Source organism: Macroventuria anomochaeta (genome assembly GCF_010093625.1).
Source record: "Macroventuria anomochaeta strain CBS 525.71 unplaced genomic scaffold BU25scaffold_54, whole genome shotgun sequence".
Classification (NCBI taxonomy): Eukaryota; Fungi; Ascomycota; class Dothideomycetes; order Pleosporales; family Didymellaceae; genus Macroventuria; species Macroventuria anomochaeta.
The window spans coordinates 57,553-84,152 of NW_022985415.1; the positions used below are offsets into that span (position 1 = coordinate 57,553).

General features: G+C 51.7%; 12 protein-coding genes across 12 annotated transcripts; 9 read left to right on the forward strand and 3 right to left on the reverse strand.

The window, feature by feature from the left end:
* Positions 1–196: 196 nt before the first annotated feature.
* On the forward strand, positions 197–2,680 carry BU25DRAFT_416040 (uncharacterized protein). Its single transcript, XM_033707679.1, has 5 exons — positions 197–699; positions 746–845; positions 893–936; positions 982–2,020; positions 2,079–2,680. Exons 1-5 carry the CDS (start codon positions 287–289, stop codon positions 2,565–2,567), a joined length of 2,085 nt encoding a protein of 694 aa, XP_033555712.1. The 5' UTR covers positions 197–286; the 3' UTR covers positions 2,568–2,680.
* Positions 2,681–2,964: 284 nt separating this feature from the next.
* BU25DRAFT_416041 (NAD(P)-binding protein) lies at positions 2,965–4,083 on the forward strand. The gene has a single exon (XM_033707680.1). The coding sequence runs from the start codon at positions 3,085–3,087 to the stop codon at positions 4,027–4,029; it is 945 nt and encodes a 314-aa protein (XP_033555713.1). The 5' UTR covers positions 2,965–3,084; the 3' UTR covers positions 4,030–4,083.
* Positions 4,084–4,903: 820 nt separating this feature from the next.
* On the forward strand, positions 4,904–6,421 carry BU25DRAFT_416042 (uncharacterized protein). Its single transcript, XM_033707681.1, has 2 exons — positions 4,904–6,309; positions 6,359–6,421. The coding sequence occupies exon 1, from the start codon at positions 4,947–4,949 to the stop codon at positions 5,919–5,921; it is 975 nt and encodes a 324-aa protein (XP_033555714.1). The 5' UTR covers positions 4,904–4,946; the 3' UTR covers positions 5,922–6,309; positions 6,359–6,421.
* BU25DRAFT_236585 (uncharacterized protein) lies at positions 6,134–6,690 on the forward strand. Its single transcript, XM_033701472.1, has one exon. The coding sequence runs from the start codon at positions 6,346–6,348 to the stop codon at positions 6,625–6,627; it is 282 nt and encodes a 93-aa protein (XP_033555715.1). The 5' UTR covers positions 6,134–6,345; the 3' UTR covers positions 6,628–6,690.
* Positions 6,691–7,860: 1,170 nt separating this feature from the next.
* On the forward strand, positions 7,861–9,105 carry BU25DRAFT_452652 (NmrA family transcriptional regulator). The gene is made up of 3 exons (XM_033709804.1): positions 7,861–8,223; positions 8,271–8,682; positions 8,745–9,105. The coding sequence occupies exons 1-3, from the start codon at positions 8,050–8,052 to the stop codon at positions 9,065–9,067; spliced, it is 909 nt and encodes a 302-aa protein (XP_033555716.1). The 5' UTR covers positions 7,861–8,049; the 3' UTR covers positions 9,068–9,105.
* A 1,613-nt stretch (positions 9,106–10,718) lies between these two features.
* Positions 10,719–10,964, forward strand: BU25DRAFT_304341 (uncharacterized protein; the record flags this gene model as incomplete). Its single annotated transcript, XM_033702040.1, has 1 exon — positions 10,719–10,964. A coding segment is annotated over one exon (246 nt), but the record flags the coding sequence as incomplete, so codon positions are not given.
* A 411-nt stretch (positions 10,965–11,375) lies between these two features.
* On the forward strand, positions 11,376–11,685 carry BU25DRAFT_416044 (uncharacterized protein). Its single transcript, XM_033707682.1, has one exon. The coding sequence runs from the start codon at positions 11,432–11,434 to the stop codon at positions 11,651–11,653; it is 222 nt and encodes a 73-aa protein (XP_033555718.1). The 5' UTR covers positions 11,376–11,431; the 3' UTR covers positions 11,654–11,685.
* Positions 11,686–13,646: 1,961 nt separating this feature from the next.
* BU25DRAFT_416047 (uncharacterized protein) lies at positions 13,647–14,650 on the reverse strand. The gene is made up of 2 exons (XM_033707683.1): positions 14,510–14,650; positions 13,647–14,404 (listed from the first exon to the last, which is right to left on the reverse strand). Exon 2 carries the CDS (start codon positions 14,320–14,322, stop codon positions 14,044–14,046), a length of 279 nt encoding a protein of 92 aa, XP_033555719.1. The 5' UTR covers positions 14,323–14,404; positions 14,510–14,650; the 3' UTR covers positions 13,647–14,043.
* A 2,019-nt stretch (positions 14,651–16,669) lies between these two features.
* Positions 16,670–19,898, reverse strand: BU25DRAFT_443732 (uncharacterized protein; the record flags this gene model as incomplete). The annotated part of the gene is made up of 2 exons (XM_033709380.1): positions 18,351–19,898; positions 16,670–18,304 (listed from the first exon to the last, which is right to left on the reverse strand). Exons 1-2 carry the CDS (start codon positions 19,665–19,667, stop codon positions 16,670–16,672), a joined length of 2,952 nt encoding a protein of 983 aa, XP_033555720.1. The 5' UTR covers positions 19,668–19,898.
* Positions 19,899–20,074: 176 nt separating this feature from the next.
* On the forward strand, positions 20,075–21,861 carry BU25DRAFT_379450 (uncharacterized protein). Its single transcript, XM_033704194.1, has 2 exons — positions 20,075–20,776; positions 20,826–21,861. Exons 1-2 carry the CDS (start codon positions 20,176–20,178, stop codon positions 21,761–21,763), a joined length of 1,539 nt encoding a protein of 512 aa, XP_033555721.1. The 5' UTR covers positions 20,075–20,175; the 3' UTR covers positions 21,764–21,861.
* Positions 21,862–22,124: 263 nt separating this feature from the next.
* Positions 22,125–22,418, reverse strand: BU25DRAFT_296939 (uncharacterized protein; the record flags this gene model as incomplete). The annotated part of the gene is made up of 2 exons (XM_033701925.1): positions 22,125–22,317; positions 22,369–22,418. Coding segments are annotated over 2 exons (243 nt in total), but the record flags the coding sequence as incomplete, so codon positions are not given.
* A 774-nt stretch (positions 22,419–23,192) lies between these two features.
* BU25DRAFT_379455 (glycoside hydrolase family 115 protein) lies at positions 23,193–26,404 on the forward strand (the record flags this gene model as incomplete). Its single annotated transcript, XM_033704195.1, has 3 exons — positions 23,193–23,706; positions 23,758–24,318; positions 24,396–26,404. 3 exons carry the CDS (start codon positions 23,193–23,195, stop codon positions 26,387–26,389), a joined length of 3,069 nt encoding a protein of 1,022 aa, XP_033555723.1. The 3' UTR covers positions 26,390–26,404.
* Between the last annotated feature and the right edge of the window lie 196 nt (positions 26,405–26,600).

The following is a 26,600-nucleotide window of genomic DNA, read 5'->3' on the forward strand; positions in this document are numbered from 1 at the left end:
CCATGTCCAATCGGAAATAGCGGTGAGCCTGATGAATAGACGTCACTCACCGGCGCGCGGAGCGTTGCCTGCTCCCCGATCCTTCACTGAATGCCCCACAATCACGTCTTGGCTTCGATGGGCATTGGACGGGAAGTCAGAATCTCATTCATAGCGAGGCTGGGCAACCTACGGAGCTAAAGTGTGCGGGCCGGGGGTCAAATTTCAAAGAATCAACCTCATTTCTGCTGTTGGTCGGCCTTCCAACTCGAATCGCGCTCGGCGGAAGAGGGTGTCGCACTAGCATATGGCTACGCGGGAGCTTGATGAGCTTCGCAAGCAACTAGAGACGCTTCAGCGCTCACACGACACCTTACTAAAAAGCTTGTCCGCTTCGAACGGAAGCTTTGGACCCTCAGATGTACCACGGCTACGTCGGAACGCAACCCAGCGAGGAGATGCCGTCTTCGCCGACACATCCACGCTATCTGACGATAGCAGCGACGATGAGGACGATTTCTTTGTGCAATCTGAGCTGCCATCCCAGTCCTTTGGCCATGAACATCTACGCGAGCATCTGAAGACCCACAACTGGGATGATCACGGCAGAGAGATTCTAGCATCCCTGATTTCTGACCCTGCAAAACTGTCCAAACAACCACATCTGTTCCATCTAGGACCAGGACCTGCCGAGGACCGCAGCCATTACTCCCATTTCCAGTATGTGATATTAGACATACTGCGAGCTTCGATTGACTTTCTCCAGAGTCTACAATGTTGGGCCAGATGGACTCCCTGAACTTGTGGAAGTCAGCTCGGCGGACAATACGATGTCCAAAGCTACAGAGATCTGGCACTCTATCAGGGTATGCTTGTTCGTCGTGAGACCGAGTACGTCAGCTTACGATTACAGGACATAGGAAAGAACAATGACAAGACGACTTCAGGTCGCATCACGTATGTATTTCGGTGTGCGTCAAGGTCACTACTGACAATCACCAGTGTTGCAAGAGAGCCCTCGCCGATCTTGTTCGGTGCGTTGCACTTGACGTTGGATAATGCCTTCGACATGGATGAGCTGTTCAGGCATCTTGTCCGCACCGAAGCATCTTCATCACATATGTTCCGTGCCTTTACGGAAGACCCACGCCATCAGCGGACCTTCTTCTTCACTTTTGAATACTACACTATTATTGGAGATGACTGCAAGCCAATGCAATGGCAGAGGGCCGACAGAGTCACCAGCTCCTCTGACAGTCACATACCCTTGAGTCGTTGCGGTGCCGTTGTTGCCCTAGCGCTGTTTGATGAGAACCCCCGGAGGGTCAGAAACAGAGCAAGACGATCGAAGACCAATTACGGCTGGGTGCACGACATGTGGTCGCCATGGCAGGTGCTTCAGCTGGAATGCTTCCCAGATTGGAAGTCGACACCCATCAACGGAAACCCGTACACGTTCGAGACTGGTCATCGATATCTCAATGGTCCAGAAGCCTTTCTGCATGCACTACTCACAGAGTACCGAGATGCGAGGAAGCGCTACGACGAGATCTACAAACAGATTACAGAACTAGTCACTCCACCCCTTGGCTTCTTGTTTGACGAAGATGCCCGCAGGAAGCGACTGTTCGAAGACAAGAACTTCACGTGGACACGCCGCTACTTCTACGCGCATCAGGCGCTGGGAAACGTGAATGACAGTATCAAAGCCATGATTGATGCATTCGAAGACACTTTCACAGAGGATGTATGGGAAGGAGAAAGCAACACACTCTGGCCACTGTACGAAGAGTCACCACGCAACGACCACTGGAAACGCAGACTCCGACTGTTGAGACTGCAATTCGAGCGCGAGATGAAGGAGCTCCGCATCTTGCAACGCGAAAACAATGAGAGACGCCACGAGATCGAGACTTTGCAAGAGCAGCTTTTCTCCGGCACCAGCATCCAGGAGTCTAGGAAGTCGGTCGAGCTGGCTGATGTGACAGTACATCAAGGATACAACATCAAAGTACTTACGATCGTCAACCTGTTCTTCATGGCAAGTCCCTCAATATACCCATGCCTATGTCCATAAAACCAAGCTAACAGCACAACAGCCTCTCACGTTCGTCACGTCCATCTTCGGCATGACGAACATGCCCACTGAGCCCGCACCGTACTGGCCGTTCGCTATCACACTTGTCGCGATCTGTATCCCCTTCTTCAGTATCATTGGCTTCCTCTCGACCAAGTACGGCTACCACGTCTGGGCAACCAAGACCCGGCAGTTCTGGCGCTGGTTACGCCCAAAGCCAAAAGTTGAGGAAGAGGCAGAGACAGAGTATACAGGGCAAACGAGAAAGAACCGGAGCATGTCCACGGAAGAAGGCATGCGCATGAGAATAAGGGACAGGGAGCCTCTTCCCAGACGAAGTATGCATAGACCGCCACCGAGCCATCCTCATATCCAAGCCATGGTAGCGAGGATGGGCGAAGGGCGACAGAGCGGTTTGACAAGGATGGGTACCTTGACTGAGGTCGACAGCGACACAAGGAACAGTGGGAGAACGACGAAGGACACAATCATTGATATCCAGGAGCCGTAACGTACTATGAGAAACGACCGCTGTACGATGGACGAGACACGACGTTTACGACAGATTTCACGACCACCTTCACGACTTTTGATGGCCATACATTAGGTGGCGAGACAAGCGAATACTGTTTGTACCTTTGACAGTATCATAGCATGCAACTTGATATTCACCGCATCTACTACAAGCAACCAGTAAAGCCAAGTCACATTTAACGTTCCAACTGACATGCAGGTGTTCGCAAAACGGCGATTGACCCCGCAACTCTCCATGCAGCAATGAGTCAGCATTGGCACTTTTAAGGCCACTAACAACGGTGATGCTCCAATCACAAGCTTTGATAAGCTTCAGCTAACAGCCCTTTAGCCCTTTTTCTGCACGATTGTAGGGCTGTTGCTCATTACTGCCAGTTGCAGTGTCTCCCAGCTACGCACTTCCGTTGTCAACAACGATGGCCTTCCCCATCTGGAAAATCTGAATGTAGCTGCTGCATGTCAGCAGCGCATTTAAAGTGCCTCCTCCTATACACATGGAATTCCACGAACAAGCGATCTCAGACTCACTCAGAATCATAGCCACTAGTCCAACAGGCGAGATGTTCGCGGCCAACACCAAGCCCTACAACCTCCCCGCCGATACAACATGGTTCATCACCAGTTGCTCAAGCGGCATAGGCAAAGCCTTTGCCCAACACATTGCGAGCAAACCCTCTCACCGTCTCATCGCAACGGCCAGGAACCCCAATGACCTGTCCTACCTCCCCGACAACAACACCAACATCCTGAAGCTCGCACTCGACGTCACATCTCCCAACGCCATCAGCTGCGTCTTCAAAACCTCCATCGAGCGATTCGGCACCATCGATGTGCTCATTAACTGCGCAGGCTACGCGCTCTCTGGCGACACCGAGTCCGCAACCGAAGCCGAATCGCACGAGATCATGGAAACCAACTTCTTCGGCACAGTAAGAACCACACTCGCCGTTCTCCCGCACATGCGCGAAGCAGGCAGAGGTGGGTTGGTTATGAACATCTCCTCCGTTGCTGGCGTCTGCGCCTTCCCGGGTCACGCATTTTACCATGCGTCCAAACACGCAGTCGAAGGCTGGACGGAGTCTCTCGCCAAAGAAGTGAGTCAGGATTGGGGTATTTCGTTTTGCATTGTTGAGCCTGCAGCTGTGAAGACGAATTTTGAGGGGCATAGTAAGAAGAACACGAGTCCGCATCCGGCGTATGCGAATCCGAAGATGCCTGCTAGGATTCTGCAGAGGTATGTCGATGCCGGTTTGAAACAGGGTGTTGGTATGGAGCCGGAAGATGTTGCGAGGGTTTTGTATGACGTCGCAAATAAGGGGGAGAACGTGCCGCTGCATTTGCCGTTGAGTATGAATGCTTTTGGACTGATCAAGGGGGCTTTTGAGGGGAGGTTGAACGCGTTGGAGGAGGTGAAGAGTGTTAGTGGGAGTTTGAGTTGACTCAACGTGCTTGTCTTCCTAGAATGGTCAAATGCTATATCACTCGGACGTGCCAATCCGGTTTTCTTCATGGTTGTTCTAGTGAGGCCTCTGCTGTTTTGCTGACTGTCTCCGTAGGGCTCTATCACAGGGGTGTAATTTATTAGGCACTGCCATGCACGTCTGTAAGTCTCTTGCGATTAGTGGTCCGTCAGGGCACAAGCCCTCACCATCCCTTGTACTCTCATTGAACTCAACCTCCTGTAACTAAATTTTGCATTACCAAAGGAGCTACTGCTCCTCTCGTCTTCCATAGTCTCAGACTCACATAAGACGTTAAACCAATCAATCAATCTCTTACGAATAGCAAGCGTGATGGCTCAATTATTGATTGGCTGATTAACGAAAGCACACCGCGATGACAGAAGGGTGTGCGGAGCGCACGTTTCTGCGCCTTCCGTCACGGACGCGACGCGAGTTTCTGCCGCGCCACACAACCTCGTCACAATACACTCACCCTTGACTGCAACAAGAAGTGCTGCAAATGACGAAATATCATACGACGTATCACTTTGCTGCTTCTTTGACCACGATGTTATTTCCCTGGACCTAAGGTGCATGGGAGTTGGCCCGGCTGCGAGGGCGGCTGTGGGACTGACACTCTCCGAAGCTCTGGCCTGAAGCGCCCGCAAACGTGGCGTTGGCCACAGCATGCTGACTTGCAGCTTTCAAGATGATTATTGGTTGCGAAACTCACAAACAGGCAAAATGGCTTTAGCTTGCCTGGTGCTAATATTTCCAACCCCTTTCTGGTTTGGAGGCTGGGCGCTCTAGGGCTGGAACTAGATGTATGAGTTGCAGATGGCAGCCGCGCAGATGCACAATTTTTTCATCTTGATGATCCTCACAAACCTGTCTTCTCCGTGCTTTCGGCAAATATGGAGCCTTTGAGTATTACTGCAGCGATCGGCGGCCTTCTTGGTGTCTCCAGCAGGCTTTACGAATACCTCCATGCATACTTCACCACGGCGAAAGACGCCCCTGATGTCCTCATCACCATCAGTACCGAGATCAGGGATACTCAATTGGCTCTTGCATCACTCCAAGTCCTTCTAACAACCGTCGCATTTTTGTCAAACCAACGAACCGCTTTGATTCAATTCGAGGACCTTGCTGATACCGTCGCGGACACTGTGCTTACTTACTCTGAATTGGAAGCAACCATCACTCCATTCATCGCTAAGAAAGAGCAAGGTGTCACTCTGAAAGCCCGGCTTGGATGGACGCAAGCAGAGGATGAATGCTTTAAGATCATCGACCGTTTGCAGCTTGCTCTTGCGGTCAAGGTAGACCAAATCTTACAGATCAACCAATTCCTATTCCAGAGATTTATGAAGTCAGAAACGCGCCTTGAAGTGGAAAGCCTACTTTCTGGCAGACTCAAAGACACGGTGTCGAACCTAGAGGACGATAACCAGATCATACGGACGAACCGGCCCTCAGACTACCATCCTACATCTGTGGAAGAAGCCATCCGGTTCACCTTCCATGAAGACCTCAAGATGTCCCGCATCTACCATATGACACAGAAAGAGGGCTGTGGCCACTCGATCATCAGCTCTGCTGTCCAAACGACCTCCTGGTCAATCTTCTCTGGTCTTACCCTTGACAGTCTGACCTTTTCAGTGATATCTGTGTTCTCTTTGCCGCTGTACCCTAGCGACATTACTAATTCCAACGACTGTGCCTTCGGTCAGCAAGGAAAGTCGCAGCTACTGAATCTCCAGAACTCTCTGCCAGCAATTCAGGTTTTGTTCGAGCCATCTGAGTCGCAATCTCTCAGCCATCAGACGGTCAGCCACCAGAAGGAAGCACCAGTACAACAAACAAACACAAGAGCCTTATGCCAGTAGCTCCCATTCCACACAAGGAAAGGCTTGGACAGCACAAAGGCGTCTCTGTCCCGGCATTACCAGTTCTCTCTGCTTGGGACTCAGCGAGCAATTCACAGGCCTTAGACAGCTCTCTAACCCTGATGAGAAATGATCCTCAGCTTCCGTTCCCCAAGAACCTTGACACAGATTAAAAAATTGAAGGTGCAACTGCCGCAACATCATTGTCTTCTCTGTCTGCTAATTGGCCGCCACATACAATTTCCTCGTCAGCGCCCACTGGTACTACACACTCAGAGGTCACGCCAACACTCAACGCGAGGGAGTCGGTTCTTGGCATTGGGTGACTGCCACAGACTAGTTAACTAAAACGGTCTTCTCAAGCAGCCACGTCAAGCCTTTGAACTGGGTCAGTCAAAGTCGAGCATGTGCTTCGTAGTGACTAATGCGCCCGATAGCTGGCCATCGGTGGCATATTGACTGTTTCCGCTGCAACACTTGCGCTACCCTACTTGAGTCAGACGCGAATCTGTTGCTCCTGGGGGACAGTTCCTTGGTCTGTAACAACTGTACATACAGCTGCAGTCATTGCGTCAATAAGATTGAAGATCTGGCTATTTTGACTGGCAATCAGGCCTATTGTGCACACTGTTTTACATGCCGAAACTCTGAACGTAAGATAGAAAATCTTCGCTACACTCGCACATCGCAGGGCATTTCTGCATGAGCTGTCATGAGAGTCTATTGGCACGCCGACGCAAAAAGTCTTAGGTCCCTCAATCGGTAGCAGCACCTAGGATTCCAATGCTGCCTCCTATGATTCCACTGCAATTTGAGATGGATGCTCCGCTCGCAGACCCAGGAGCTGGGTTCTCAGGAACGCAGCAATTATAAAAAACCTGGTCTTGCGAGGCAAGTCCTCTTGATGTTTGCAGAAGGTATAAAATGACAAACTGTGAGCCATCACTAGCAATTCTGCCCGAGGCAATATTTGCAAGATGACAAGGAGTCGATGGGAGATGACTGCGAAGCACATCGAAGTTCTTTCTGGCCGAGAGAGCAGTATAAGAACACGCTTTGGTGCGCAATCATCACATTGACAGTTGCGACCTTGCATTTCTCCCACAAAGATCTTGATTAACATACGGCTGTTATCTGTCAATGTATTCCGGATCGTTATCCACCGTGCTTCTTTCAAGACATTGGTCGAGCTGCGTAGCTACGCCTGAGGCTGTCATGCAGTGTTTTGAGCATATTGCTGCGGTGTGGAAATTGTGTACACAAAACTCAGGATCACAATCGTGGCCAGATATCGGAAAGCACACTTCGTTTGATCTATGTAAAATGGCCCTCCTACAGCGTAAGCGCATGAGAGAAGCCGGTAGATGATCCTACCAGCTAGGACCTTCCATTTGTGGTGCTTGATAGTTCTGGCAAGGCGGCTCGAGGTTCTGTTGGTCGACTTGCTCAATTGAACCAATGCGTTCTCATAGCAAATGTAATGCGTCTGACATCGTCTTCCATAGTCTTAGACTCAGATAGGACGTTAAACCAATCAATCAACTGCGTCTGACAAACATGCGCAATAAGCCTTGCCAGGTCCTGCAGACTAGAGCGGGGTCGCGGGAGTGCACCATTCTGACGCGAGATTGTGGGACGTCAAACACTGCATCGCGGTTTGCACATCTCCATCGCGCTGCTCGCTGGCGACAGTTTCGTTATGTGTTCCGGACGAATCTAGGGATATACTGGAAGTGTCTTTACTAACATTAGGCCGAGCGCGAGTGCGATGACCAAGTCGCAGCAGGGGCGGGAACTCGGTGGTCCATTTTCGGAAAGTCTGTCAGCAGTATACTAAGGTAAACCAAGGAGCTAGTTCATGCAGCAACGCTTGCACGTGACAATTTCCATAGCTGTAATCTGCAAGGTTCTCGCACCAACACCATACATATCATATCGGCGACGCGCGAAATATTGATCCGACGCTGTCAGCATCATTGAAAGAGATGGCTCTGCGATGGCGTATAAAGCCACATGAGATGTCTTCGCTTTGAGAGCATCAAACAGTGCATCAACTTTCAATCGTCTATTTCATTACAACGATCCTTCGCAGCTCTCATCTCCAGAACATTCAAACAACGCTTTGGTCATGTCTAAGCTTATCACTGTCTTTGGTGCCACTGGCAACCAGGGTGGTTCAGTCATCAAGCACCTCCTCGCCGATTCGACCCTCTCCAAGACTTTCAAGATTCGTGGTATCACTCGCGACGTTTCCAAGCCTGCAGCTCAAGCTTTGGCCAAGCAAGGTGTTGAGATGAGGACCGTGGGTGTCATCACAACAATCTGAAAACGCACGTTAACGAGCTGCAGGCCGATTTGAGCGACAAGTCCTCCGTCACTGAGGCCCTCCAGGGATCTGACACCGTCTTCCTCGTCACTAACTACTGGGAAAGCGCCAAGTACGACGTCGAGTTCGGTCAGGGCAAGAACGTTGCAGATGCCGCGAAAGAGCTTGGTGTCCAGCACTTGATCTTCTCTTCGCTGCTGCACGTCGGCAAGCTTACGAATGGCCGCCTTTCGCACGTTCCTCACTTCGAGGCAAAGGCGGACATCGAGGAGTATATCCGGGAGAGCGGCGTTCCTGCTTCATTCTACTTACCCGGTTACTTCATGAGCAATTTTGTTCAGTCGGTGCAGAAGGGCGAAGACGGTACCTTGTCTTTCGCATTCCCTGTTAGCAAGGACGCTAAGTTCCCGCTTGCCGATACTGTCGAAGACACTGGTAAGTCAGGTCAATGGTCTATCAGCCATGTGAGCACTTTTACCAACCATTTTATTTGATAGGCAAATTTGTCAAGGCCATCATCAAAAACCGTGACGCGACGCTCGGCAAACAGATACTCGGTGCTGAGAATTACTACACGCCCGAGCAAATCCGATCTGGCTTGGAGGCAGCTACTGGCAAGAAGACAATCTATACGCAGTTGTCAGCTGAGCAGTACAAAGGCTTTCTGCCACCTTCTGTAGCAGAGGAGTTTCTGGAGAACCACTTGTTCATTGAGGAGCCGGGTTACTTCAATGGCGCAGATCTCAAGGAGAGCCATGAAATTCTTGAGGACAAGCTCACGACCTGGAAGGACTTCATTACAAAGAGCGGTTCATTCTGAAGAGTTAGGTCATGAAATAACAGCAAGTGCTTCGTAACGCAATATTTTCAATTCAACCAAATAGGTTAATTCGTATTCAACGTGCTTGATGTTGATGGGTAGACCGTCGTTCTTATCGCAACGGGGAGCCAAGCTTCTAGTTAAGGGCAGCTACCGAGGTTGGCCACCGGACACCACAAGCACCAAGGTTTAACGGACTCATATACAGGGACTGCCTCCGCAAGGGCCAACCTCGCATCAGAACAAGAGTTGGAGCTTGTCAAATACATTGAGCAGTTGTCAGGAGAAGGGCTTTCACCTACAAGGGCAATAATCAAGAATTTTGCTTCTTTTCTTGCAAAGAAAGATGTCTCTGAGAGGTGGGTTGGGAGGTTCTTGAAGAAAAATTCCAGACTCATTACCAACAAATACGTCAAAGGGATAGACCGCAATTGTCACAAGGCTGACTCATATGATAAATATCGACTATATTTCTAACTTCTACATTCCAAAATCTTGAAATACAACTTGTCTCCCAACCAAATTTACAATATGGATGAGAAGGGATTCCTCATTGGAGTGCTCTCAAAATCAAAACATGTCTTTTCTAAGGCAAAATGGGAGCGCTGAGAAGTTTGAGAAGCACTTCAAGATGACTCTTGTGAGTTTATAACGGCCCTGGCATGTATTTGTGCGGATGGTACTTCACTAGAGCCGTCGGTCATCTTTGCAGGAAAACAGGGACTTCGCAGTGCCTGGGTAGAGGACATAAAGGCAGGAGAACACAAGGTTTTTTTTCAGCAATACACCTACTGGGTGTTCAAACGACAACATCGCATTCTCCTGGCTTGAACAAGTATTTGATTGCGTCACAAAAGAGAAAGCTGGTCAAGGTTGGAGACTTCTTATCCTTGACGGCCATGGCAGCCACCTCACACAGAAATTCAAGGACTATTGTGAGCTGAATTGTATCTTTCTGCTTGTCTTTCCACCACATTCAACACATAGTTTGTAACCCCTTGATGTGGTGATGTTCTTGCCATTCTTGGGGAAGTATTCTCAAAATTTGGAAGCCTACCTTCACCAAACTCAAGGCCTTGTACCTGTTACTAAAGGCGACTTTTTCCCACTCTTTTGGGATGCCTACAATGCCTCCTTCATTCCTGAGAACATCCTGAAAAGTTTTGAAGTTGTAGGCATCTCTGTAACGACGCAGGCCAGTAGGGAAGATGTCCGAAGTAAGTGTGAGTCCACTGCGAGGCATATGGGAGTGCTGGGACGTTGAGAACACTAGGATTGAATTCCCTACACCTATAGGTCTTGTACAAAAGGATACAGAAAAACTACTCTATCTAACGACTGTGCCAAACTGATTAAGTACACAGTTCAGAGGGGAATCGGAACTACCCTTGTCCAGGTGACAAGGATGCAGTTTGCAACCGAAAAGGAGCGGTGTGCGGCAACCTGTAGGAATCACACCACTATCGGGGTGCTTTCGGTTGTAGGCATTACAATCTCCCCTCCTGATGCGTCACCAGTCCTGAACTGGTTCATTTCACCACCTTCCCCTCAAGATGGGGTCCCAAAACTCACGGACGTTGGAGACAGAGGTAGTTAGACTCAGCTCTGTAAGTTATACCATCTTGCTATGAAGGATACATCAAAAGTTTCAGCAGTGCGGTTGTATGAAGCACTGCACTCGCTCCAGGTACAAAATGAACTTCTTCACCACCAAAATAATGCTATGAAGGAGGCTCTTTCTATCAAACAAAAGCACGCTAAGGAGAACCATCTTCTGCCTCTTGTTCAGCGCCAGGAGTATGACAGTGGTGCTGTGTGGTGGTTGCCTAGGAGCTTGCGCAAAGCTCGGGTTTGGGATGAGGTATTCCAACGTGAAAAAGAGCAAGAAAAGCTTAGAAAATTGGATGAGAAGGACTTAAAGAAGGCTGCTGCATTGTATAAAAAGAAACAACAGCAAGCAGCAAAGGAGCTGCAAGAAAGTGCTGCAGAGGCGCGCAAAAAGGACGCGGAAGCAAAGGCGTGGGAACGCAAGGCAGCCCAGGTGCAAAAGCAGCAGGAAAAAGACGCTGCAACCACAAGAAAATTAGTAGGACCACTGAAGAGAGCTCTCCCAACAACCTCACAAAGCGTCAGCAAAAAATCTCATTGTGCTGGTGGTGCAGTGGGTGGTGCAAGTGGAGGTGCAGCTGCATTGCCGCCCTCGCCTCCTCTGACACACACAACAACACGGGACGCAGCATCAACCTTCCAGCAAAATTTAGATAGTACAAATTGTGCACAAGCATCTATTTACTAAACCACCAACTTTTCTTGTGATAATAACTATTGTATGTGGTTGCGCAGCCTCATCTTTGTAATCATCTAATGTGGTTGGGTGGCCCATCCAGTGGCCAAGGTCGGTACCGTAATGGGAGCTATAGTTCACGCTTGAAGCATCGCTCCTCCACACCACTTCCAACGAACGGCATCCGTCATGCTCTCTGCGCCATCACGCTGCTCGGCCTCTGCATCCTCGTTCCAATAGACGGATTTCGCGATATTCCACGCTTACCGGCTGAGGTATGCCGCCCTCTGGGCACGCAGTAGCTCAAGCCTCTCAGACTCTGAAAAATACAGCTGAGGCTCATGCAGCTTCGCAAGGCCTACCGGCGCTATAGTCTTGTTAAATAGTAAAATTTTAGCCTCGGGTACATGCAGGAAAGCTGCGTCAGCATACCTGAACAGAGACAAGGTTTCCCCTCTAATAGGCTGCCTTCACAAGCCTTTGAAATAAACTCTCGGTAATAAGGCCTACCATAGCTGACTGATTTTGAGGTTTGGTGCTCTGAGCAGAATCCCCTCAGCACGCTGGATGGCCCAAAACTGACTACTTTAGTAGCGAAACTCTTCTAATGGAGAAAGCTGCTCAGCCATGTCACACTTGCCGTCGACGGCGGGTGAAATGCGACCAATCACTACCTTTCTGCAAAAAGTGCGAAGTAAGCCACCATGAGTGTCTTGGCTACCAGAAACTTTTCTTGTGGAACCTTGGAGTTGCCAGTCGTGGAAAGATGATGGGGAAAACGTTCCTCGCCGCACCAGTATCGAGGCCGTCTTTAGCTGAACCTGAGCCAGACCTGCACGCCTCTTATCCAGGTGCACTACCGCAGGCTCCGTTCAAAGTTGCGAATACCTCCAATGACACAGCGTCCAACGACTTCTTTCTGAGGAACCAAATACAGGCTGTGGAGAAGCGTCTGATGTACGACTCGCTCCATGCGGGGCTGACTGATCCGCATTTTCAGGGCTAGAATAATACCAGTCGGTATTACTTATACTGCTTCGGCACCGACATCAATCAAAGCCTTGTCGTGTACGACATGCCAGGAGAGAATCCCTTCCAAAGTCTCGTTCCATGTGCTGAGCACCACGAGCTTCTTTGGCAGATTATTATCGCTATCGCAGCACGATATGCGTGTCGCATGTATCGTCCAACTGGAATTGAGTCTGGTCATTGGCCAAAGTGTTCAGAGTCCTGCCTGGAGCCCGGGAAGCAGCATTACTCAGACCGTGCGCTGTGGCATCCTTTGCAACACACCCACCGCAATTCAGTAGCAGCGAAACAGAAAGCACTCCGCCTTCTAGCACAGGCGATCCGAACCGGAAACGATAATGATACTATCATCTCGATCTGCATTCTACTGTTCGTTCATTTCGAGCTCATGCGATCAGGGTCGGACAAAAGCCACATCCATCTGAAAGGAGCACAAGCGCTATTTAGGAACTTGTGCGCTTCAAAGCGAGCCATGCAAGCGGTCAGAAATACCGTCATATCCGATTGCATACAATTTGACACAATGGAACTTGCGTTGAATTCCACAAGACCGTGGTCGTCCATCAGGCACTCGTTGCTTCCACTCTTCAAGAGTATTGGCACAAGCAACCACATAACGTTTCCTCTGGAGATGCTGCATTCATTGACCAGTGCGTGCGAGTCTCTCGGAGAATGTCCTACGGTGGAGGACCCGAACTCAGGCCACACAAACAAGATTGCGTTAGCCATTGACCGCATTTCGGCGATCGATGCTCGTAGTTGGGCGGAGTCATTCCATCGCATACATATGTGTAGGACCTGTCCAGGCGACATCGAGACACGCATACATCTTTGCGAGGCTCACAAAGCAGCAAGCATCATTTCCCTTCCGCGTGCGGCTGCTTTCATGCCCGCGACGTCGGTCGAGGTTTATCACGACCGTCTCGTGAAGAACCTTGATCAAATTTCGTATGGACAGTATCTCTTCAAAGCTACATCCTGGCCGACATTCGTCGCTGGACTCGAAGCGAAGGATGAAACAGTTGCTTCTCAATCCATCGATCGTTTTCAGGTTATATGCAGTATCTTACCGTACGGCTTCGCACGTCGAGCGGTGCGCATGCTGAAGAGCGTAAGATCGAGAACCCGGCTTTTCGACGTCGACTCCGACCTTCAAGAAAACTGGGTGGCGAGACTAAGATCGATATTACTAACTGTATAACAACACGCTGTTTGAACTTGCGGTCTGCAGTATTTACTATTTTCGACCTTTATATTTTGAACTTCCCGAAAGTACTCTCCACTCCTGCACAAAGCCTAGTGAACGTATTGTTGATAGGAATAGGTTTGCGCTGCACCCTGGTGCAGTTGTGACGCCGCAGATGAAGGGTCATGCTGGAGATGCGTGGGATGAAGGGAAAAATCGTGGAGGGTGATTTGCTAAAGTACCGTATGGTTGTGTGAAAAAGGGCTGAGTAGGCGCAAGGCGTTGCGCATAGTAATCGCTTTTGGTAAGCCAAAGTATGCGCTTGTGGAGAAGCTGTGGGAACGTCCAAAATAGAGCCCTCAGAAGTCGTATTGAGGGCTTCCTGCAGCGAAAATAAACCAACTAAACGCCAGAAACGACGCCGGACCTAATCTCATACCAAATGATATCTTGTCTACCATGTCGTCTATCGCCTTTTCAGACCGCACCACCAGCACCGCCACCAGATCCACCACCAGATCCACCCGCACCGTCACTGTTGGCTTCCTTGCCAGCCTTTCTCCTCATGCTCTTGCTCCTGTGTGTGTAGTAGTTTGTCGGCTCCTTCATCTCCTCCTTGTCCTTCTTCTCCTGCGATGATTGTAGCTTGCCGCCCTTGGGTGCAAGCTTACTAGCTTTAGAGCCCATTGTGCGGTACTTATGTGTGGATTCGACGGTGGTGGTGTCACGGGTGCTTTCTACGGGACCGTTGGGCATCCGTGGACGCGGTGAGAGAGGAGGAGACCGAGCTGGTGGAGACGAAGATGCTGGTTCTTTGTTGCGCGAGAGAATGATTACACTATGGAGCGGTCAGTATGGTGTAGGACTGGTGAAAAAGTGTCGTGCTCGAGTCCAGGGGTGTCGCGTGCTCTATAAATGGACGAACATCTAAAAGATGACTCACGGTGGTGCTGGATGTGGTTCAGGCTCAGGCTTTGGCTTCGTCTGTGACGATGTAGACGTGTGGCTCTCAAAAAACTGGTTCTTCCGTGTCAAAGAGGGAGATCTGTGGTTTTGTTAGGATAAGACAATTGTCGAAGCAAGGCTACGCGTACCGTGAAAATGACGTATCGTGTGGCGGAATATTAGGGTCCTGTTCCTGAGGCTGAGATCCACCCTGGCTGCTATTTTCGGATAAGATGATGATCCTATTGGCTAATCGTTAGCGGAGGCTACTCCGAGTGGGGCTATGAACGATGCTGGAAATAACATCGTGTTAGAATAGTGCTGTACACGAGCCACTATTTGACTCGCGAGATAAAGGAAATACTTACGGAGGTGCTGCTGGTGGCTCTGGGTCAGGCTCCCCGTCTACTTTCTTACTTGCGCTGCGACCACTTCCAGCCCGTGCGGTAACGCTGCGAGATGGCATCCTCTCAACTGAGCCAGGAATCTGGTAGTGGCTGATGGTTGACAAGAAGAGGTATGGTGCGTTTCCGAAGACCTGGAAGATGGTCTCGACAAGGTGATAAAGAGACAGCATCGGAGCACCTTCTATTGATGTACACGAGGTTGGGAGGGTAGTTCCAGTTGTTGTAGACCGCGATAAAGGCTATCGTCTTATGGTAGTCGAATGTACGATGCTTGAGGCTCCAGGCTTATGATGCCTCTCCTTTAAGGTTGGACTGGGAATCTTATATGCCATTGATGAGACAACAGTATCCGTCCACTCCATACGCCGATTCAGGCAGCACTGCACAGCATTGCACATTCGTTCCCGCGATAGCCATCTCTTTCAAGGTTCGTGGCCCCCAAGATCCTTCTTCTCATCATCGTGGGCCTTGACTCTTTGACCGGTGGTTCATCGTCTCCACAAGCCACGCTTGAGGCTCGTCGAGAACTTGATGGCCCTATATTTGGCTACGTGTGAAACAGAATCGACATGTCTGTTATTTCTCGATCTCCGGTTTCGGTGTCGTTAGGTGTTCTGCAGAAGGAGGCTTGTCTCAAGGTGGGCGCGGTAACAATGGACTTAAGCCAGATCTGGTACCGAGTCGCGAATAGAGGACAGTAAGTCTTGCTGGCTAAGGGCGGACTCATCAGGCGAACCGTTGATGGAGAAGGTGGGATCTGTTCTTCTGGCCGATAGTTTGGCGATGGTTCGCAGCGAGGCTGTGTGATGATGGAGCCTTGCTGTCATTGGCTGGCTCGCTCATGGCGGGCCTGAATTGCTGGGTTTGTGGCAGCTCGTATTGCCACAATAGCGGTCTTGACAGGGGCCAAACAATCCATAACGGCTGTCAGGTGGAGATTGTGCAGTGTCTTTGGGGTTGTGTCGAGGATGATGGCGGGGGCTTGACGGGTAAGGTGCGCCGTTGGCCCCACGCAATCCTTCCTTCGCTTCGACCCTTGCGCGCCTTGTTTCTGACCTGACTTTGTCTCAAAACAGCGAGGCAGACTTCATTCAGGCACAGTCACATGATGTTACAGCCTCGTCTGCTTGCATCCGATTCTCGCTTGTCCCGGTGAACTGCTAATCTATTTTGCATCTATGACGTGCATGCCGATGTTTCCAGGTTGATAGGACTGGTTACGCGATATCAATCTGGACACATTCGATATACAAAGCTGCGATACCACTTCAGGCAACAGTCACAGATGTCATGGACGCATCAGTCCTCGCAAGAAGAGAACAACAACCGGACTTGAACACGAGGTATTCGAGTCTCAGGTAAGCAACTGCAGTCGAGCGTGTCAGGACCGGTAGATCGGCATACCGAGGTCGACGAGAATGCCATGTCGCCACTTGGGAGCCGATACTGCAATCGTGTATGTGTGTCTGACAGCTATGGTCGATCAGTATGAGCCACAGGCATGCGCAACTGTTTCGCTTGACCCGACGGAAAGGTTGGAGGTCGTTTTTACGCGCTTCAGGCGGATACAAAATGAACTATGTTTGATCTGACTATGCTACATGCAAAAGAAAGTTACCCAAAGAGCCCTGTAATACACCATACTCTCGGGGAGAAAACGCCATTTGCAGCTTCTATAATGGCAAAATAGGAATAGACCGCTAATCGTCAATAACAATTACCTCCTGATCGCTCTTCTTGGGTGGCCGCTGCTAACGGCTCCCTCTTCTGTCGTCATGAGGTGGAGGGCCCGGAACCATCACCTTAAATGGTATCTCTCTTCCCATGCTCACCGGTGCATACGGGCTGTAATGCTGCGGCGGTGCAGGCGCCAGGGGCGGTGGACCACTGCGGCCGCTGCTCCTCGGACGGGGGCCGGCAGGGCTTTGTGGTCCGTAAGGGCTCGGGTATGCGGGTAGTTGTTGTGGAGCCGGAGCAAGTGCTCTAGGTCCAAGGTGAGAATGAAGTGATGGAGGGCCTGAGTATCCCGGAAAGGTCCCAGATGGAAGCGCGGTAAGCGGAGAATACTGCAATAGCATAGGATGATGCAAGGGTGCTGAGGCGTATGTCAGGTGAGGAGAGGGTGCTGACAGCGGTGGTAGAGACGCATGCATAGTATATGCTTCTGGCGGGTAATGATGATCCTGGTGATGCATAGGAGAAGGCCGTTGAGCTTCTGGAGGAGTCGATACAGGTGTTGCAGTAGCGCTCGGTCCCCCAGTTGTTCGTCCGCCTCGACGTCCACTTGAAGAATTCGATCTTGATGCCGGTGGCTTTGGCGACCTACCTTCTTTCTCATCCTGCTCTTTCTTGCGCGCTTTGCGTTCTGCCCACCATATGGTCATCGACTGGCTGCGCTTCTCGCTCTTAACTCGTGGCTTTCGTCTCGAACTTGATGCTGGCGTAGCATCCTCAGCCTGGGTACTGGTGTATTGGCTCAACGGAGCAGTGATCATGTATGCATCTGGTGTACTCGACTCGCTTGGGTGTACGAGAGCGCCATCTTGTGCGGCGACGGGTTGCGGCGTAGCTTGGAAGACCGTCTCAGCAGGGTTCGCTGCTGGCAAGGGAGGTGCATCTGAAAAAGGCTGTGTATCAATGGAGAACTGACCTTGACCTGCGCTCAATGACTGCAGTGCTGGTGGAGGAGGATTTGGACCGTGCGCTGATGGCACTGGCGTACCAACGTCACTGGCCTTCTTTCGTGGGCCCTTCTTTATACCAAAATCACTGCGTCGCCCTGTATTCTTGCTTCCCGGTGGTCGCCCACGTTTCGTGTTTGCATCTGCATACTCTTCAACGTCCATCGTGGATGAGCCCTCATCGCCAGATGTCGTAGCCACTGAGCTCTCGCGCACGCTCTCATGCACAAGGCGCTGATGAAGTGCAGAAGCCGCCGCAGTTCTGGCCCGCTTGGCTGGTCTACTGTCAGGCTCTGGAGTTTCGGATGCAGGCATAGCGAATCTGCTGACGCCCTTCTTGCGGGCTCCACCCCACCCATTGTGCTTTTTGGGAGTAGTGGCTCCTATGACTGCGTCAGTACCATCGAATTTGCGAGGCGCCTTGCGTTGTCGCCTCGATGAGCGACCTTCATTGTCCTCTTCGTCTTCCTCACTTGCAGCTGCAGAGTCTAGCATGTCGCGCGCACGACGTGTTCGGAGCTCTCGACCGCCACTCTTCTCGGCACCGGGTCGTTGCGCCCAAGGATCCTGGTAGCCAGGTGGCTTTTTGGGATCAAAGGTGTAGCCATAGAGGTCTGCTTCTTTTGTGTCTTCGAAAAGCTGAGAAGCCACTGGTATCCGCCCACTATTGCAAGCCTTTTTCGGTGGATGCATGTGGGGCGCGGTCTTACAAGCGTTAGTGTTGGTTCTGGCGTTCCAAGGTACAACTTACTCGTGCGTCCAGCTCGAGATACTCATCCTGCCAGCACTTGAGAATGTATCGTGCGTTCTCAGCTAGGGCATACAGATTTTGCGTACTTCGTTGGGTAGGTGGAAACTTGTTGAAGGTTGCGATGATCTTGTTCACATCGGACATTGCCTCAAATTTTCTTTGGAGGAGATAATCAGCCAGGTCCTCGCAATCGTCCAGAGGCTGTGGGTGAAAGTTATCGGCCCAAGGACCAGGAAGATCATTTTCAGAAAGAACATCGTCTTTGGGATCGAGCGGTTTGAGGGTTTCTGCGGGAGTCGAAGCCGATTCCTGAGGCGTTTGAGAGGCTGATTTGGTCGTCAGGGAGATCTTTGGGATCTTAACCTTTGTTGTAGTCTTGGAGGCTTTGGGTTCGGACTCTGCGACCAACGAAGGGGTGTAACTGCCATCAAGTATAGCGTTAAGAAGGCCCTTGGGAGGTGAGCCTTGAGGGGTGGTCGTGGAGGGCGGTGAACCAGCTGGGGTCATAGACTCCAGATGCGCGTTTCCAATAGACTCATCCTCGATATCACTGTCGACATCGACTTCTGATACTAAGTCATTAGTTGGTTCGGAGGCGTCTGACATTGCATCGTCTTCGTTAGGTAGTTGTGATGCCAAGCTCTCGCCGTTTGGCGTCGTCTGATTGGACGGACCATCATCTTCCTCTGTGAGCGGAAACATGGGTGCTGCGTTTCGCGATGGACGTGATCGAGTCGGTGAAATAGTTCGGACCAGACCGCCCCGTGCTCGACCTCCTTTTCCTCTCCCACGGGTGCCTCTGCCTCGTCCGCCACGCCCTCCCCGCCCACCGCGGCCTCGTCCTCTGGGCGCAGCATGAGACATGACGGGTGTTGCATCAGCAGACTCTTCACTCTCATCTGCACTTTCCTCCGCATCAGATTCAGATTCCTCATCCGAGGTCGGCGACTCTTGCACAGCGCTTTCAAGGTTCTTGCGCTGCTTAGGTAATTTGCCGTGGTGCTTCTTGAGGCCATCGAAGAATTCGCGTGACAAGCCAAACACCATTAAAAATGGACGCTCGTATGAAGCATAGACTTCAGGTGCAGCATCGGTAAATGATGGTTGACTTGAAATGTTGGACGCAGAGCGAGTAGTCTTTCTTGTGATGGTAGGACTCAGCTTGTGTGGACTCAGTTTTGGTGCAACGACTTCTGTAGTCTCTTGTTTTGCTGCAGCAGGTGCTCCTCGACTAGAACGGGTCCGCGTAGGCGTATCATCTTGAACAGAATTGCGCCGTTGTGAAGAACGAGCAGGAAGGCTCCGTGGTGCAGGCATTAGACTCAATGTCTAGCGACAATCGAGCGCGCAAGTGTTGCGCTCGTATGATGGTTTGAATCGAGGTCTGCATGTACACTCCCGAGGAGGCGTAGTGCAGATCCAAGCCTGTCAGGGAGGCAGAAAACCTGCAGGACTAGAAGATGAATGAAACTCCGCGCAATGACAGCAAGGCCGCGTAAATGTTTGCAGTTGGTCGATACAAGTAAAGAAAATGGGCCAAAGCAAGCAGTAAGGGACGTGATGTGTGATGATCTTTGTCTGAGGCGGTCGTGGCTGCTTCTTCCAGTTCAGTCTTGGCAGCAGCGTTTCTAGCCAATGGCAACTCCGCGCTAGTGTGACAGGCATCTCGCCGGTCGGGAGCTCCCCAAATAACAGTGCGAACGTGCGATGACATCGTACTGTCACAGCTGTCAGTGAATAACAACCACTTTCACCTCCACCTATCATTGAGATATTGTTCTTGTCCACTGTACATTGCTAGCATCTGACTCTACTGTGACCTGCAATGCCGCCAAAGACGGTTGAGGAGGAGCTTGCAGAGCTCGAGTTGCTCGGTGCAGTGGCACCAGCAGCTCCTCCACCAAAGAAGGGATCCAAAGTCCTACGACAGAAGTTGGCTCAGGAAGACGATGCGCTCAAGGGCCTCGAAGAGCTCGAGGATCTAGGGAAGTTCCAGCGCCCCGAGGGACTGCGTCCAACAAGTCGTCCCAACACACCCAAGTTGTCATCATCGTCAACAGCCTCGAGCAACAGAAGAGGCGCTGACGTTGCGACTCCCTCTTCTACCGGCTCGGCACGTACAAGCGAGGATCGAGCAGCACCACCAAGGAAGTCAGGGGAGAGCACACGATCATTTCACCAGAGCTTTGCGCCTACTCAAGAAGAGCCAGCCAAAGCAGCGCCTGCACTTAAGGCAGAGGCAGCAGCATCATCAGGTGGTTCGTGGTGGGGCGGAGGTTGGGGTGGCATCATAAATACTGCGACCGAAGCTGCGAACGCTGCAAAGAAGCAAGCAGAAGCGGCCTATCAGGAGCTTCAGAAGAACCAGGAGGCACAGCGATGGGCAGAGCAAGTCCGCGGCAATGTCGGCGCTCTTCGTGGTATGGGTAGGTCAACAAAACTTCCACTATAACGTAATATGCTGACAAGGTACAGGTGGAGAGTTGAGCAAGCATGCACTGCCAACCTTCACCAACATCCTACATACCCTCGCCCCACCGATTGCACAGCATGAACGACTACAGATTCATATCACCCACGACCTCATCGGCTATCCCTCGCTCGATCCTATCATCCACCAGACCTTCTCCACTGTTATGGCTCAAGTTGAGGGCGGTGACTTGCTAGTCATCCAGCGTGGCTCGGAGTCTACACAGCGCGGCTCACTGGATGGATACAGAGGTGGGGGTGGTGGCTGGAACGACGGACCATGGTGGCGTCACGCAGACAAGCGAGACCTGAGCATAGTCAAAGGTCTCGCCGAAGGCACAAAGCTCACAAGAGTGAGTGCCGAGTCATACGCTGACGAGTTCTTTGCTGCTAGAGGAGGCGTTGAGGCAGCTGCGAAGCAAGCCACGGAAGTTCTCAGCGAGACCAACCCCGTGCGAAGCAGCGATATCTTCATCGCTATCCAGGCCATCAGCTACCCGGCACCTACAGAACTCTTTGGAACATCAGCATCTGCGGACTCCAAAGAAGGTGACATGCAGGAGCAGAAGGAAGATGAGGAGTTGGTCGTATTCGCGGTGTATCTGCATGACCCGATCCATGGCATCAGCTTCAAAGCCGTCAGTCAGTCATTCCCTGCTAAGTGGACCGAGTGGCTCGACGCGCCCGCGAATACTGAAGCCGCAGGTGAAGAGCAACAACTGCCACAGGAGATCCAGGAGATCATCGAGAGTGGAGGTGTTGATCCTCGTGAGTGGGTATCTGAATGGATGGAAGAGACCATCAGTCTCAGTGTTGGCATCGTTGCTCAACGCTACGTAGCGCGCCGAATGGGAGTTGGAGAGGGTGGCCTCGGAAAGGGCAAAGCGCGCGGGGCAAATCTTGAAGATGGTGCTGGCGAGGCAGCACGAGCAGGCATCATCTGAGGGTCATGAATTTTCATTGCATGTTGCAGGATACGACGTGGTATACGAATCTCAGCGGACTCAGACGCCGCCCTTTTCGACAGGAGTTTTTGCTCCACTCAATCTTCCCATCCAATGTCGCCATATTGCAGAGCTAACCGGGACTGTCCCTCAAAAGCCACATCGGTGCTGAATGTGCGAAGCCGATCAAATCAGCTCTCTACGGCCTCCCATCATCGTCCTTCGCGAACAGATCTGTGGCGACCTGCAGAAGCTCTGGTGGAAGGCCTCTACAACGCTAGACAAACGACCTCCCGGAACGAATCGTGGTCATGATACTTGGACTGAACACCCTTTGGTAAAGGTCTACAGTTCATTTGCCCTTTGCGCCCTCCTTCTTATCCTTCTTTCCACCCCTCAATATCTCCAGGTGGCCGGCCTTCTCGGCGAGGAATTTCTCGGTCGTGCCAACAAGGCCGGCGGCGCTCTTCTTCTTGATCTTGTTCTGCTGGATCAGGCTCGCTTTCTTGGGCTTGATGACCTTTTGGCCAGGCCTAGGGCCGGTCTTTGAGGGTCTGTATGAGCGGTTAGCAATGTGGTGAATCTGAAGAGGAGGGTGGCCTAACTTCCTGGGCGCCGCAGCGGGCTTGGACTTCTTGACTGCGCCCTGTGCCATCTTGTCACTATCGAATCGAGCGGGGTTTACGTGGGGCGAATTTTGGCAGCGTGCAGTTCGCGTCTGCAAGTCTCTGGAAATTGTTCGGCGCGGCTCCTGACTGAAAGTTTCAGGCTTGGCGCGCCGTTAGTGCAATGCGGGGATTCTTAGCGCATGTCCACTGCTCAAGCGCGCCAACCCTGTGTCCACGGAAGAACGGGAAGCGGCCATTGAGCTTTAGCCTTTTCAAAGGATCCACCACCAAGGCCGCTCGATGCGACCTCGTTCACCGTCCTCGGGGTATCAGGAAACGAAACATGCGGAACACAGTTCTGCGTCAAAGCATACCTCACGGAACATTCCCAGGGGACACAACACCATACAATGATGACTTCAGATACCCCTCTACACAACAATCTCAATGCCTTCTGCCGTCCCGAGATGAGCTCGGGAAAATCTTCCTTCGGCGCCTTTCCCTGGTGGCTATGCTACTCGCCCCACACTCAATGAAGCTGGGGAAGTAACGATGATCACGTCGCGTGCGATTTTATCCTTGAATATAGCCGGTCTGCTGCGTGCACGTCACTTCGACCCGTTTGGTAGCGTCTTGTTCCCGGTTCTTGGGTGATGAACATGCGTGAGGAGAGGGATCAACACAGGGCTATGGAGCCGTTCGTACCTGTGGGTGTTTGTAAACCTGGCTAATAGGTCCTGCATCGAATCTTCGCATGCATAAAGAGGCGAGGGCCCCCGTCGATGGTTCAGCAGCCCAAGCAGTTGTACCTCACCGCCGCCATGGAGCTCTCACCACGCCGTATATTGAGCCTCGCGCTCTCGGCATGCTTCCTCACTCCCACAACTGCTGTCGAGAGCTTCCGCAAACCTACCGTTGACTTCACTGCCGGCAACGGAAGCTATCTCCTCGCCACCGGCTCTTCGGCCGCCAACATCCACGTTGATGCGGCAGATTGGCCTGGTGTACTTCGAGCGGCGCACGATCTCGCCATTGACTTCGGACGGGTAACAAACATCAACGGTACCTTGACAGCTACCGGGACGGCTACTGCGAATGCATCCATGATCTTTAATGTCACAGGCATCAGTAATGACTGGAGCACGGGCACAAGCGGAAACAACACCAGCGGCACGGTCATCATTGTGGGCACGATCGGCAACTCGAGCTTGATTGATGGTCTGGTTGCAAGTGGAAAGCTCGATGTCAGCGGAATTGAAGGGCAATGGGAAGCGTATGTTAGCGCGCTTGTGCAGAATCCTATCAATGGAACCGATCAGGCACTTGTCATTGCTGGTAGGCTCTTCCACAACTCTTGTCACAGTGACAAATACTGACACCATACAGGAAGTGACCGTCGAGGTGCGATCTACGGTATCTACGATATCTCTGAGCAGATAGGTGTTTCTCCTTGGTACTGGTTCGCCGACGTACCTCCCAAGAGCCACGCTGAAGTCTACGCACTCGACACTACGAAAGTGCAGAAGACACCCTCCGTCAGGTATCGCGGTTTCTTCATCAACGACGAAGCACCTGCACTGACCGGATGGGCGAACGTCAAGTACCCCAAGTACGGAGGCAACAGTCCTTTCGGCGCCGAGTTCTACGCTCACGTCTTTGAGCTGCTGCTCAGATCAAGGGCCAATTACCTCTGGCCAGCGATGTGGAATGGCATGTTCAACGTCGATGACCCACGTAACCAGCCTCTTGCAGATGAGTACGCCATCGTCATGGGCACATCGCACACTGAGCCCATGGTACGTGCTACTGCTGAGTGGAGCAAGGTCGCGAAGGGCAGTGAGTCTGGCTGGCAGTGGGCGACCAACAATGCTACACTGTACGACTACTTCTACGAAGGCGCACAGCGAGCTGCGCCTTACGAGAATGTTGTTACTATAGGAATGAGAGGTAAGCAGAGCTGGCGATGCGGGTTGAACCGAACGCGAGGTTAAGGTACCAGAATGCGCGCTTATCAGACACCGCAGGCTACCACGATACCAGCATGTCTCCCGACGTGCAAACAGGCGTGCTCGAGGCTGTTGTGAACGCTCAGCAAGACATCCTGAACAAGATCCACGGCAATGCTTCGGAAGTGCCACAGATGTGGTGCTTGTACAAAGAGATTCAGGACTATTTCGAGGCCGGTATGAAGGTCCCTGACTACGTCACACTTCTGTGGACGGAGGACAACTTCCAGAATATCCGAAGACTGCCCGTCGGTGACGAGAAGAAGCGATCAGGTGGTGCTGGTGTCTACTACCACTTTGACTACGTTGGTGACTCGCGCAACTACAAATGGATCGACACCATTCAGCTGCAGAAGACATACGAGCAGATGCGACTGGCCAAGGACCGCGAAGCTGACAGGATCTGGATCGTTAATGTCGGAGACATCAAGCCTAGTGAAGTCGCTATCAGCCACTGGTTCGATATTGCCTACGACATTGACGCATACGATGAGACGTCAGTACCCCAATGGACTGCAGATTTCGCTGCCCGTAACTTTGGCGAGGAGCATGCTCAGACCATCTCAGACATCCTAGACGAGTACGGTTTCCTTGCAAACATGCGCAAGTTCGAGTGGGTCGAGCCTTCCTCGTACAGCATTCTCAACTACGAGGAGGCTGATCGCATTCTTGCGCAGTGGCAGGCCATTGGCAAGAAAGCGCAAGAAGTTTATGATACTCTTCCCGAGCAACAACAACCTGCTTTTTACGAGATGGTCCTTCACCGCGTCCTTGCTGGCGGTAACTTCATTGATGTGCAAGTCTCTGGAGCTAGGAACATTGCTTACAGCGGTATGGGCAGGAACAGCGCCAACAAGTGGATGCAGCGCACTATTGATGGCATGAAGAAGGACCACAACCTTACACAGCGCTACCACGAGCTGTTCAATGGAAAGTGGAACCACATGCTGGACCAGACCCACCTGGGTTATCAAGGGTACTGGCAACAGCCCATGCGCCAGTCCACGCCATACCTCCGCTGGGTACAGACTTGGGAGAGGAGTCTTGCCGGCGATCTCGGCGTCGCTGTCGAAGGTAGCAACGCTACCATCCCCGGTGATGACCAGTGGCATACAAACGGTGGCGGTTCTCTGAACCTTCCCGATATCACTCCTTTCACTCCCAAGCGCTGGCTGGAGATCGCCTCCGTCGGTACACAGACTTTCAACTGGAACATCTCAGCTGAGCCCTTTATAAAGCTCTCCCAGTCATCCGGCACCATGCAACCAGATGGCGAAGACGTCCGCGTCTACGTCGAAGTTGACTTCTCCCAAGTCCCCGAAGGTTTCGGCAAGAAGAGCACCCTGAACATCTCTAGCAGCACCAACTACGGCACCCAGTTCGGCATGCCGCAAGTCATCGTACAGGTCAACAAGACCTCCATACCCTCCAACTTCAGCGCCGGCTTCGTCGAGTCCGCCGGCCAGCTTGCCTTCGAAGCAGAGCACTACACCCGCCTGACCCCGAAGGGCAACTTCTCCTTGACCACTCTACCCAAGTACGGTCGCACCTTCTCGGCCATCAAGCTCAACGACCCGCTCGTCGAAGGCCTCACTTCCGCAACCGCACCAGCAATCGAATACGACTTCCTAACCTTCACGCCCACCACCTCCGCCAAGGGTCTGAACGTAACCCTCATTCTATCTCCCAGCCTGAATATCGACCCCAAGAAACCCCTCGCCTACATCACACAAATCGACAACAAGCCCGAGCAGCGCCGCCAGTACGTGATCGACCAGCCGCAGCCCAACTTCCCTGTCGGCTGGGGCACAGCCGTCGCGCAAAATGCGTGGTACAACACTACAAATTTTGGGGCCGTGGCGCCGGGAAAGCATACCCTGAAGGTGTGGCTTGTGGAGGCAAATGTTATACTGCAAAAGGTGGTGTTGGATTTGGGAGGGGTGGTGTACAGCCATAATGGGCCCCTGGAGAGTTACAGAATTTTGGGTGGGAACTCGACGGTGGGATACTAAGCAACTTGATGGAGTGTAGACAATTTTGTTCAAGTTGTAGTTCATCAATTTGGTTCGATCCAGCTTGCCGTTAGACAATCAGTGTTCGCTTCATAATCCGACTTCGCAGGGCAGCCTCGCTCTTCGCTCTGATGAGCAAGCCGTATTTACGATATAATCCAAGGATAGCTCCGATGAATTAAGCAATTGCACAAACCTTGTGTGGATGTAA

Coding starts and splice junctions, on each gene's coding strand:
- BU25DRAFT_416047 (XM_033707683.1), bottom strand. CDS start 14,322: ATGCCCAACGGTCCCGTAGAAAGCACCCGTGACACCACCACCGTCGAA.
- BU25DRAFT_416040 (XM_033707679.1), top strand. CDS start 287: ATGGCTACGCGGGAGCTTGATGAGCTTCGCAAGCAACTAGAGACGCTT. Junction 846..892: donor AGATCTGGCACTCTATCAGG/GTATGCTTGTTC, acceptor TTACGATTACAG/GACATAGGAAAGAACAATGA. Junction 937..981: donor ACGACTTCAGGTCGCATCAC/GTATGTATTTCG, acceptor GACAATCACCAG/TGTTGCAAGAGAGCCCTCGC.
- BU25DRAFT_416042 (XM_033707681.1), top strand. CDS start 4,947: ATGGAGCCTTTGAGTATTACTGCAGCGATCGGCGGCCTTCTTGGTGTC.
- BU25DRAFT_416044 (XM_033707682.1), top strand. CDS start 11,432: ATGTGGTTGGGTGGCCCATCCAGTGGCCAAGGTCGGTACCGTAATGGG.
- BU25DRAFT_236585 (XM_033701472.1), top strand. CDS start 6,346: ATGCGCCCGATAGCTGGCCATCGGTGGCATATTGACTGTTTCCGCTGC.
- BU25DRAFT_379450 (XM_033704194.1), top strand. CDS start 20,176: ATGCCGCCAAAGACGGTTGAGGAGGAGCTTGCAGAGCTCGAGTTGCTC. Junction 20,777..20,825: donor CGGCGCTCTTCGTGGTATGG/GTAGGTCAACAA, acceptor GACAAGGTACAG/GTGGAGAGTTGAGCAAGCAT.
- BU25DRAFT_416041 (XM_033707680.1), top strand. CDS start 3,085: ATGGAATTCCACGAACAAGCGATCTCAGACTCACTCAGAATCATAGCC.
- BU25DRAFT_452652 (XM_033709804.1), top strand. CDS start 8,050: ATGTCTAAGCTTATCACTGTCTTTGGTGCCACTGGCAACCAGGGTGGT. Junction 8,224..8,270: donor AAGGTGTTGAGATGAGGACC/GTGGGTGTCATC, acceptor AACGAGCTGCAG/GCCGATTTGAGCGACAAGTC. Junction 8,683..8,744: donor CGATACTGTCGAAGACACTG/GTAAGTCAGGTC, acceptor TTTATTTGATAG/GCAAATTTGTCAAGGCCATC.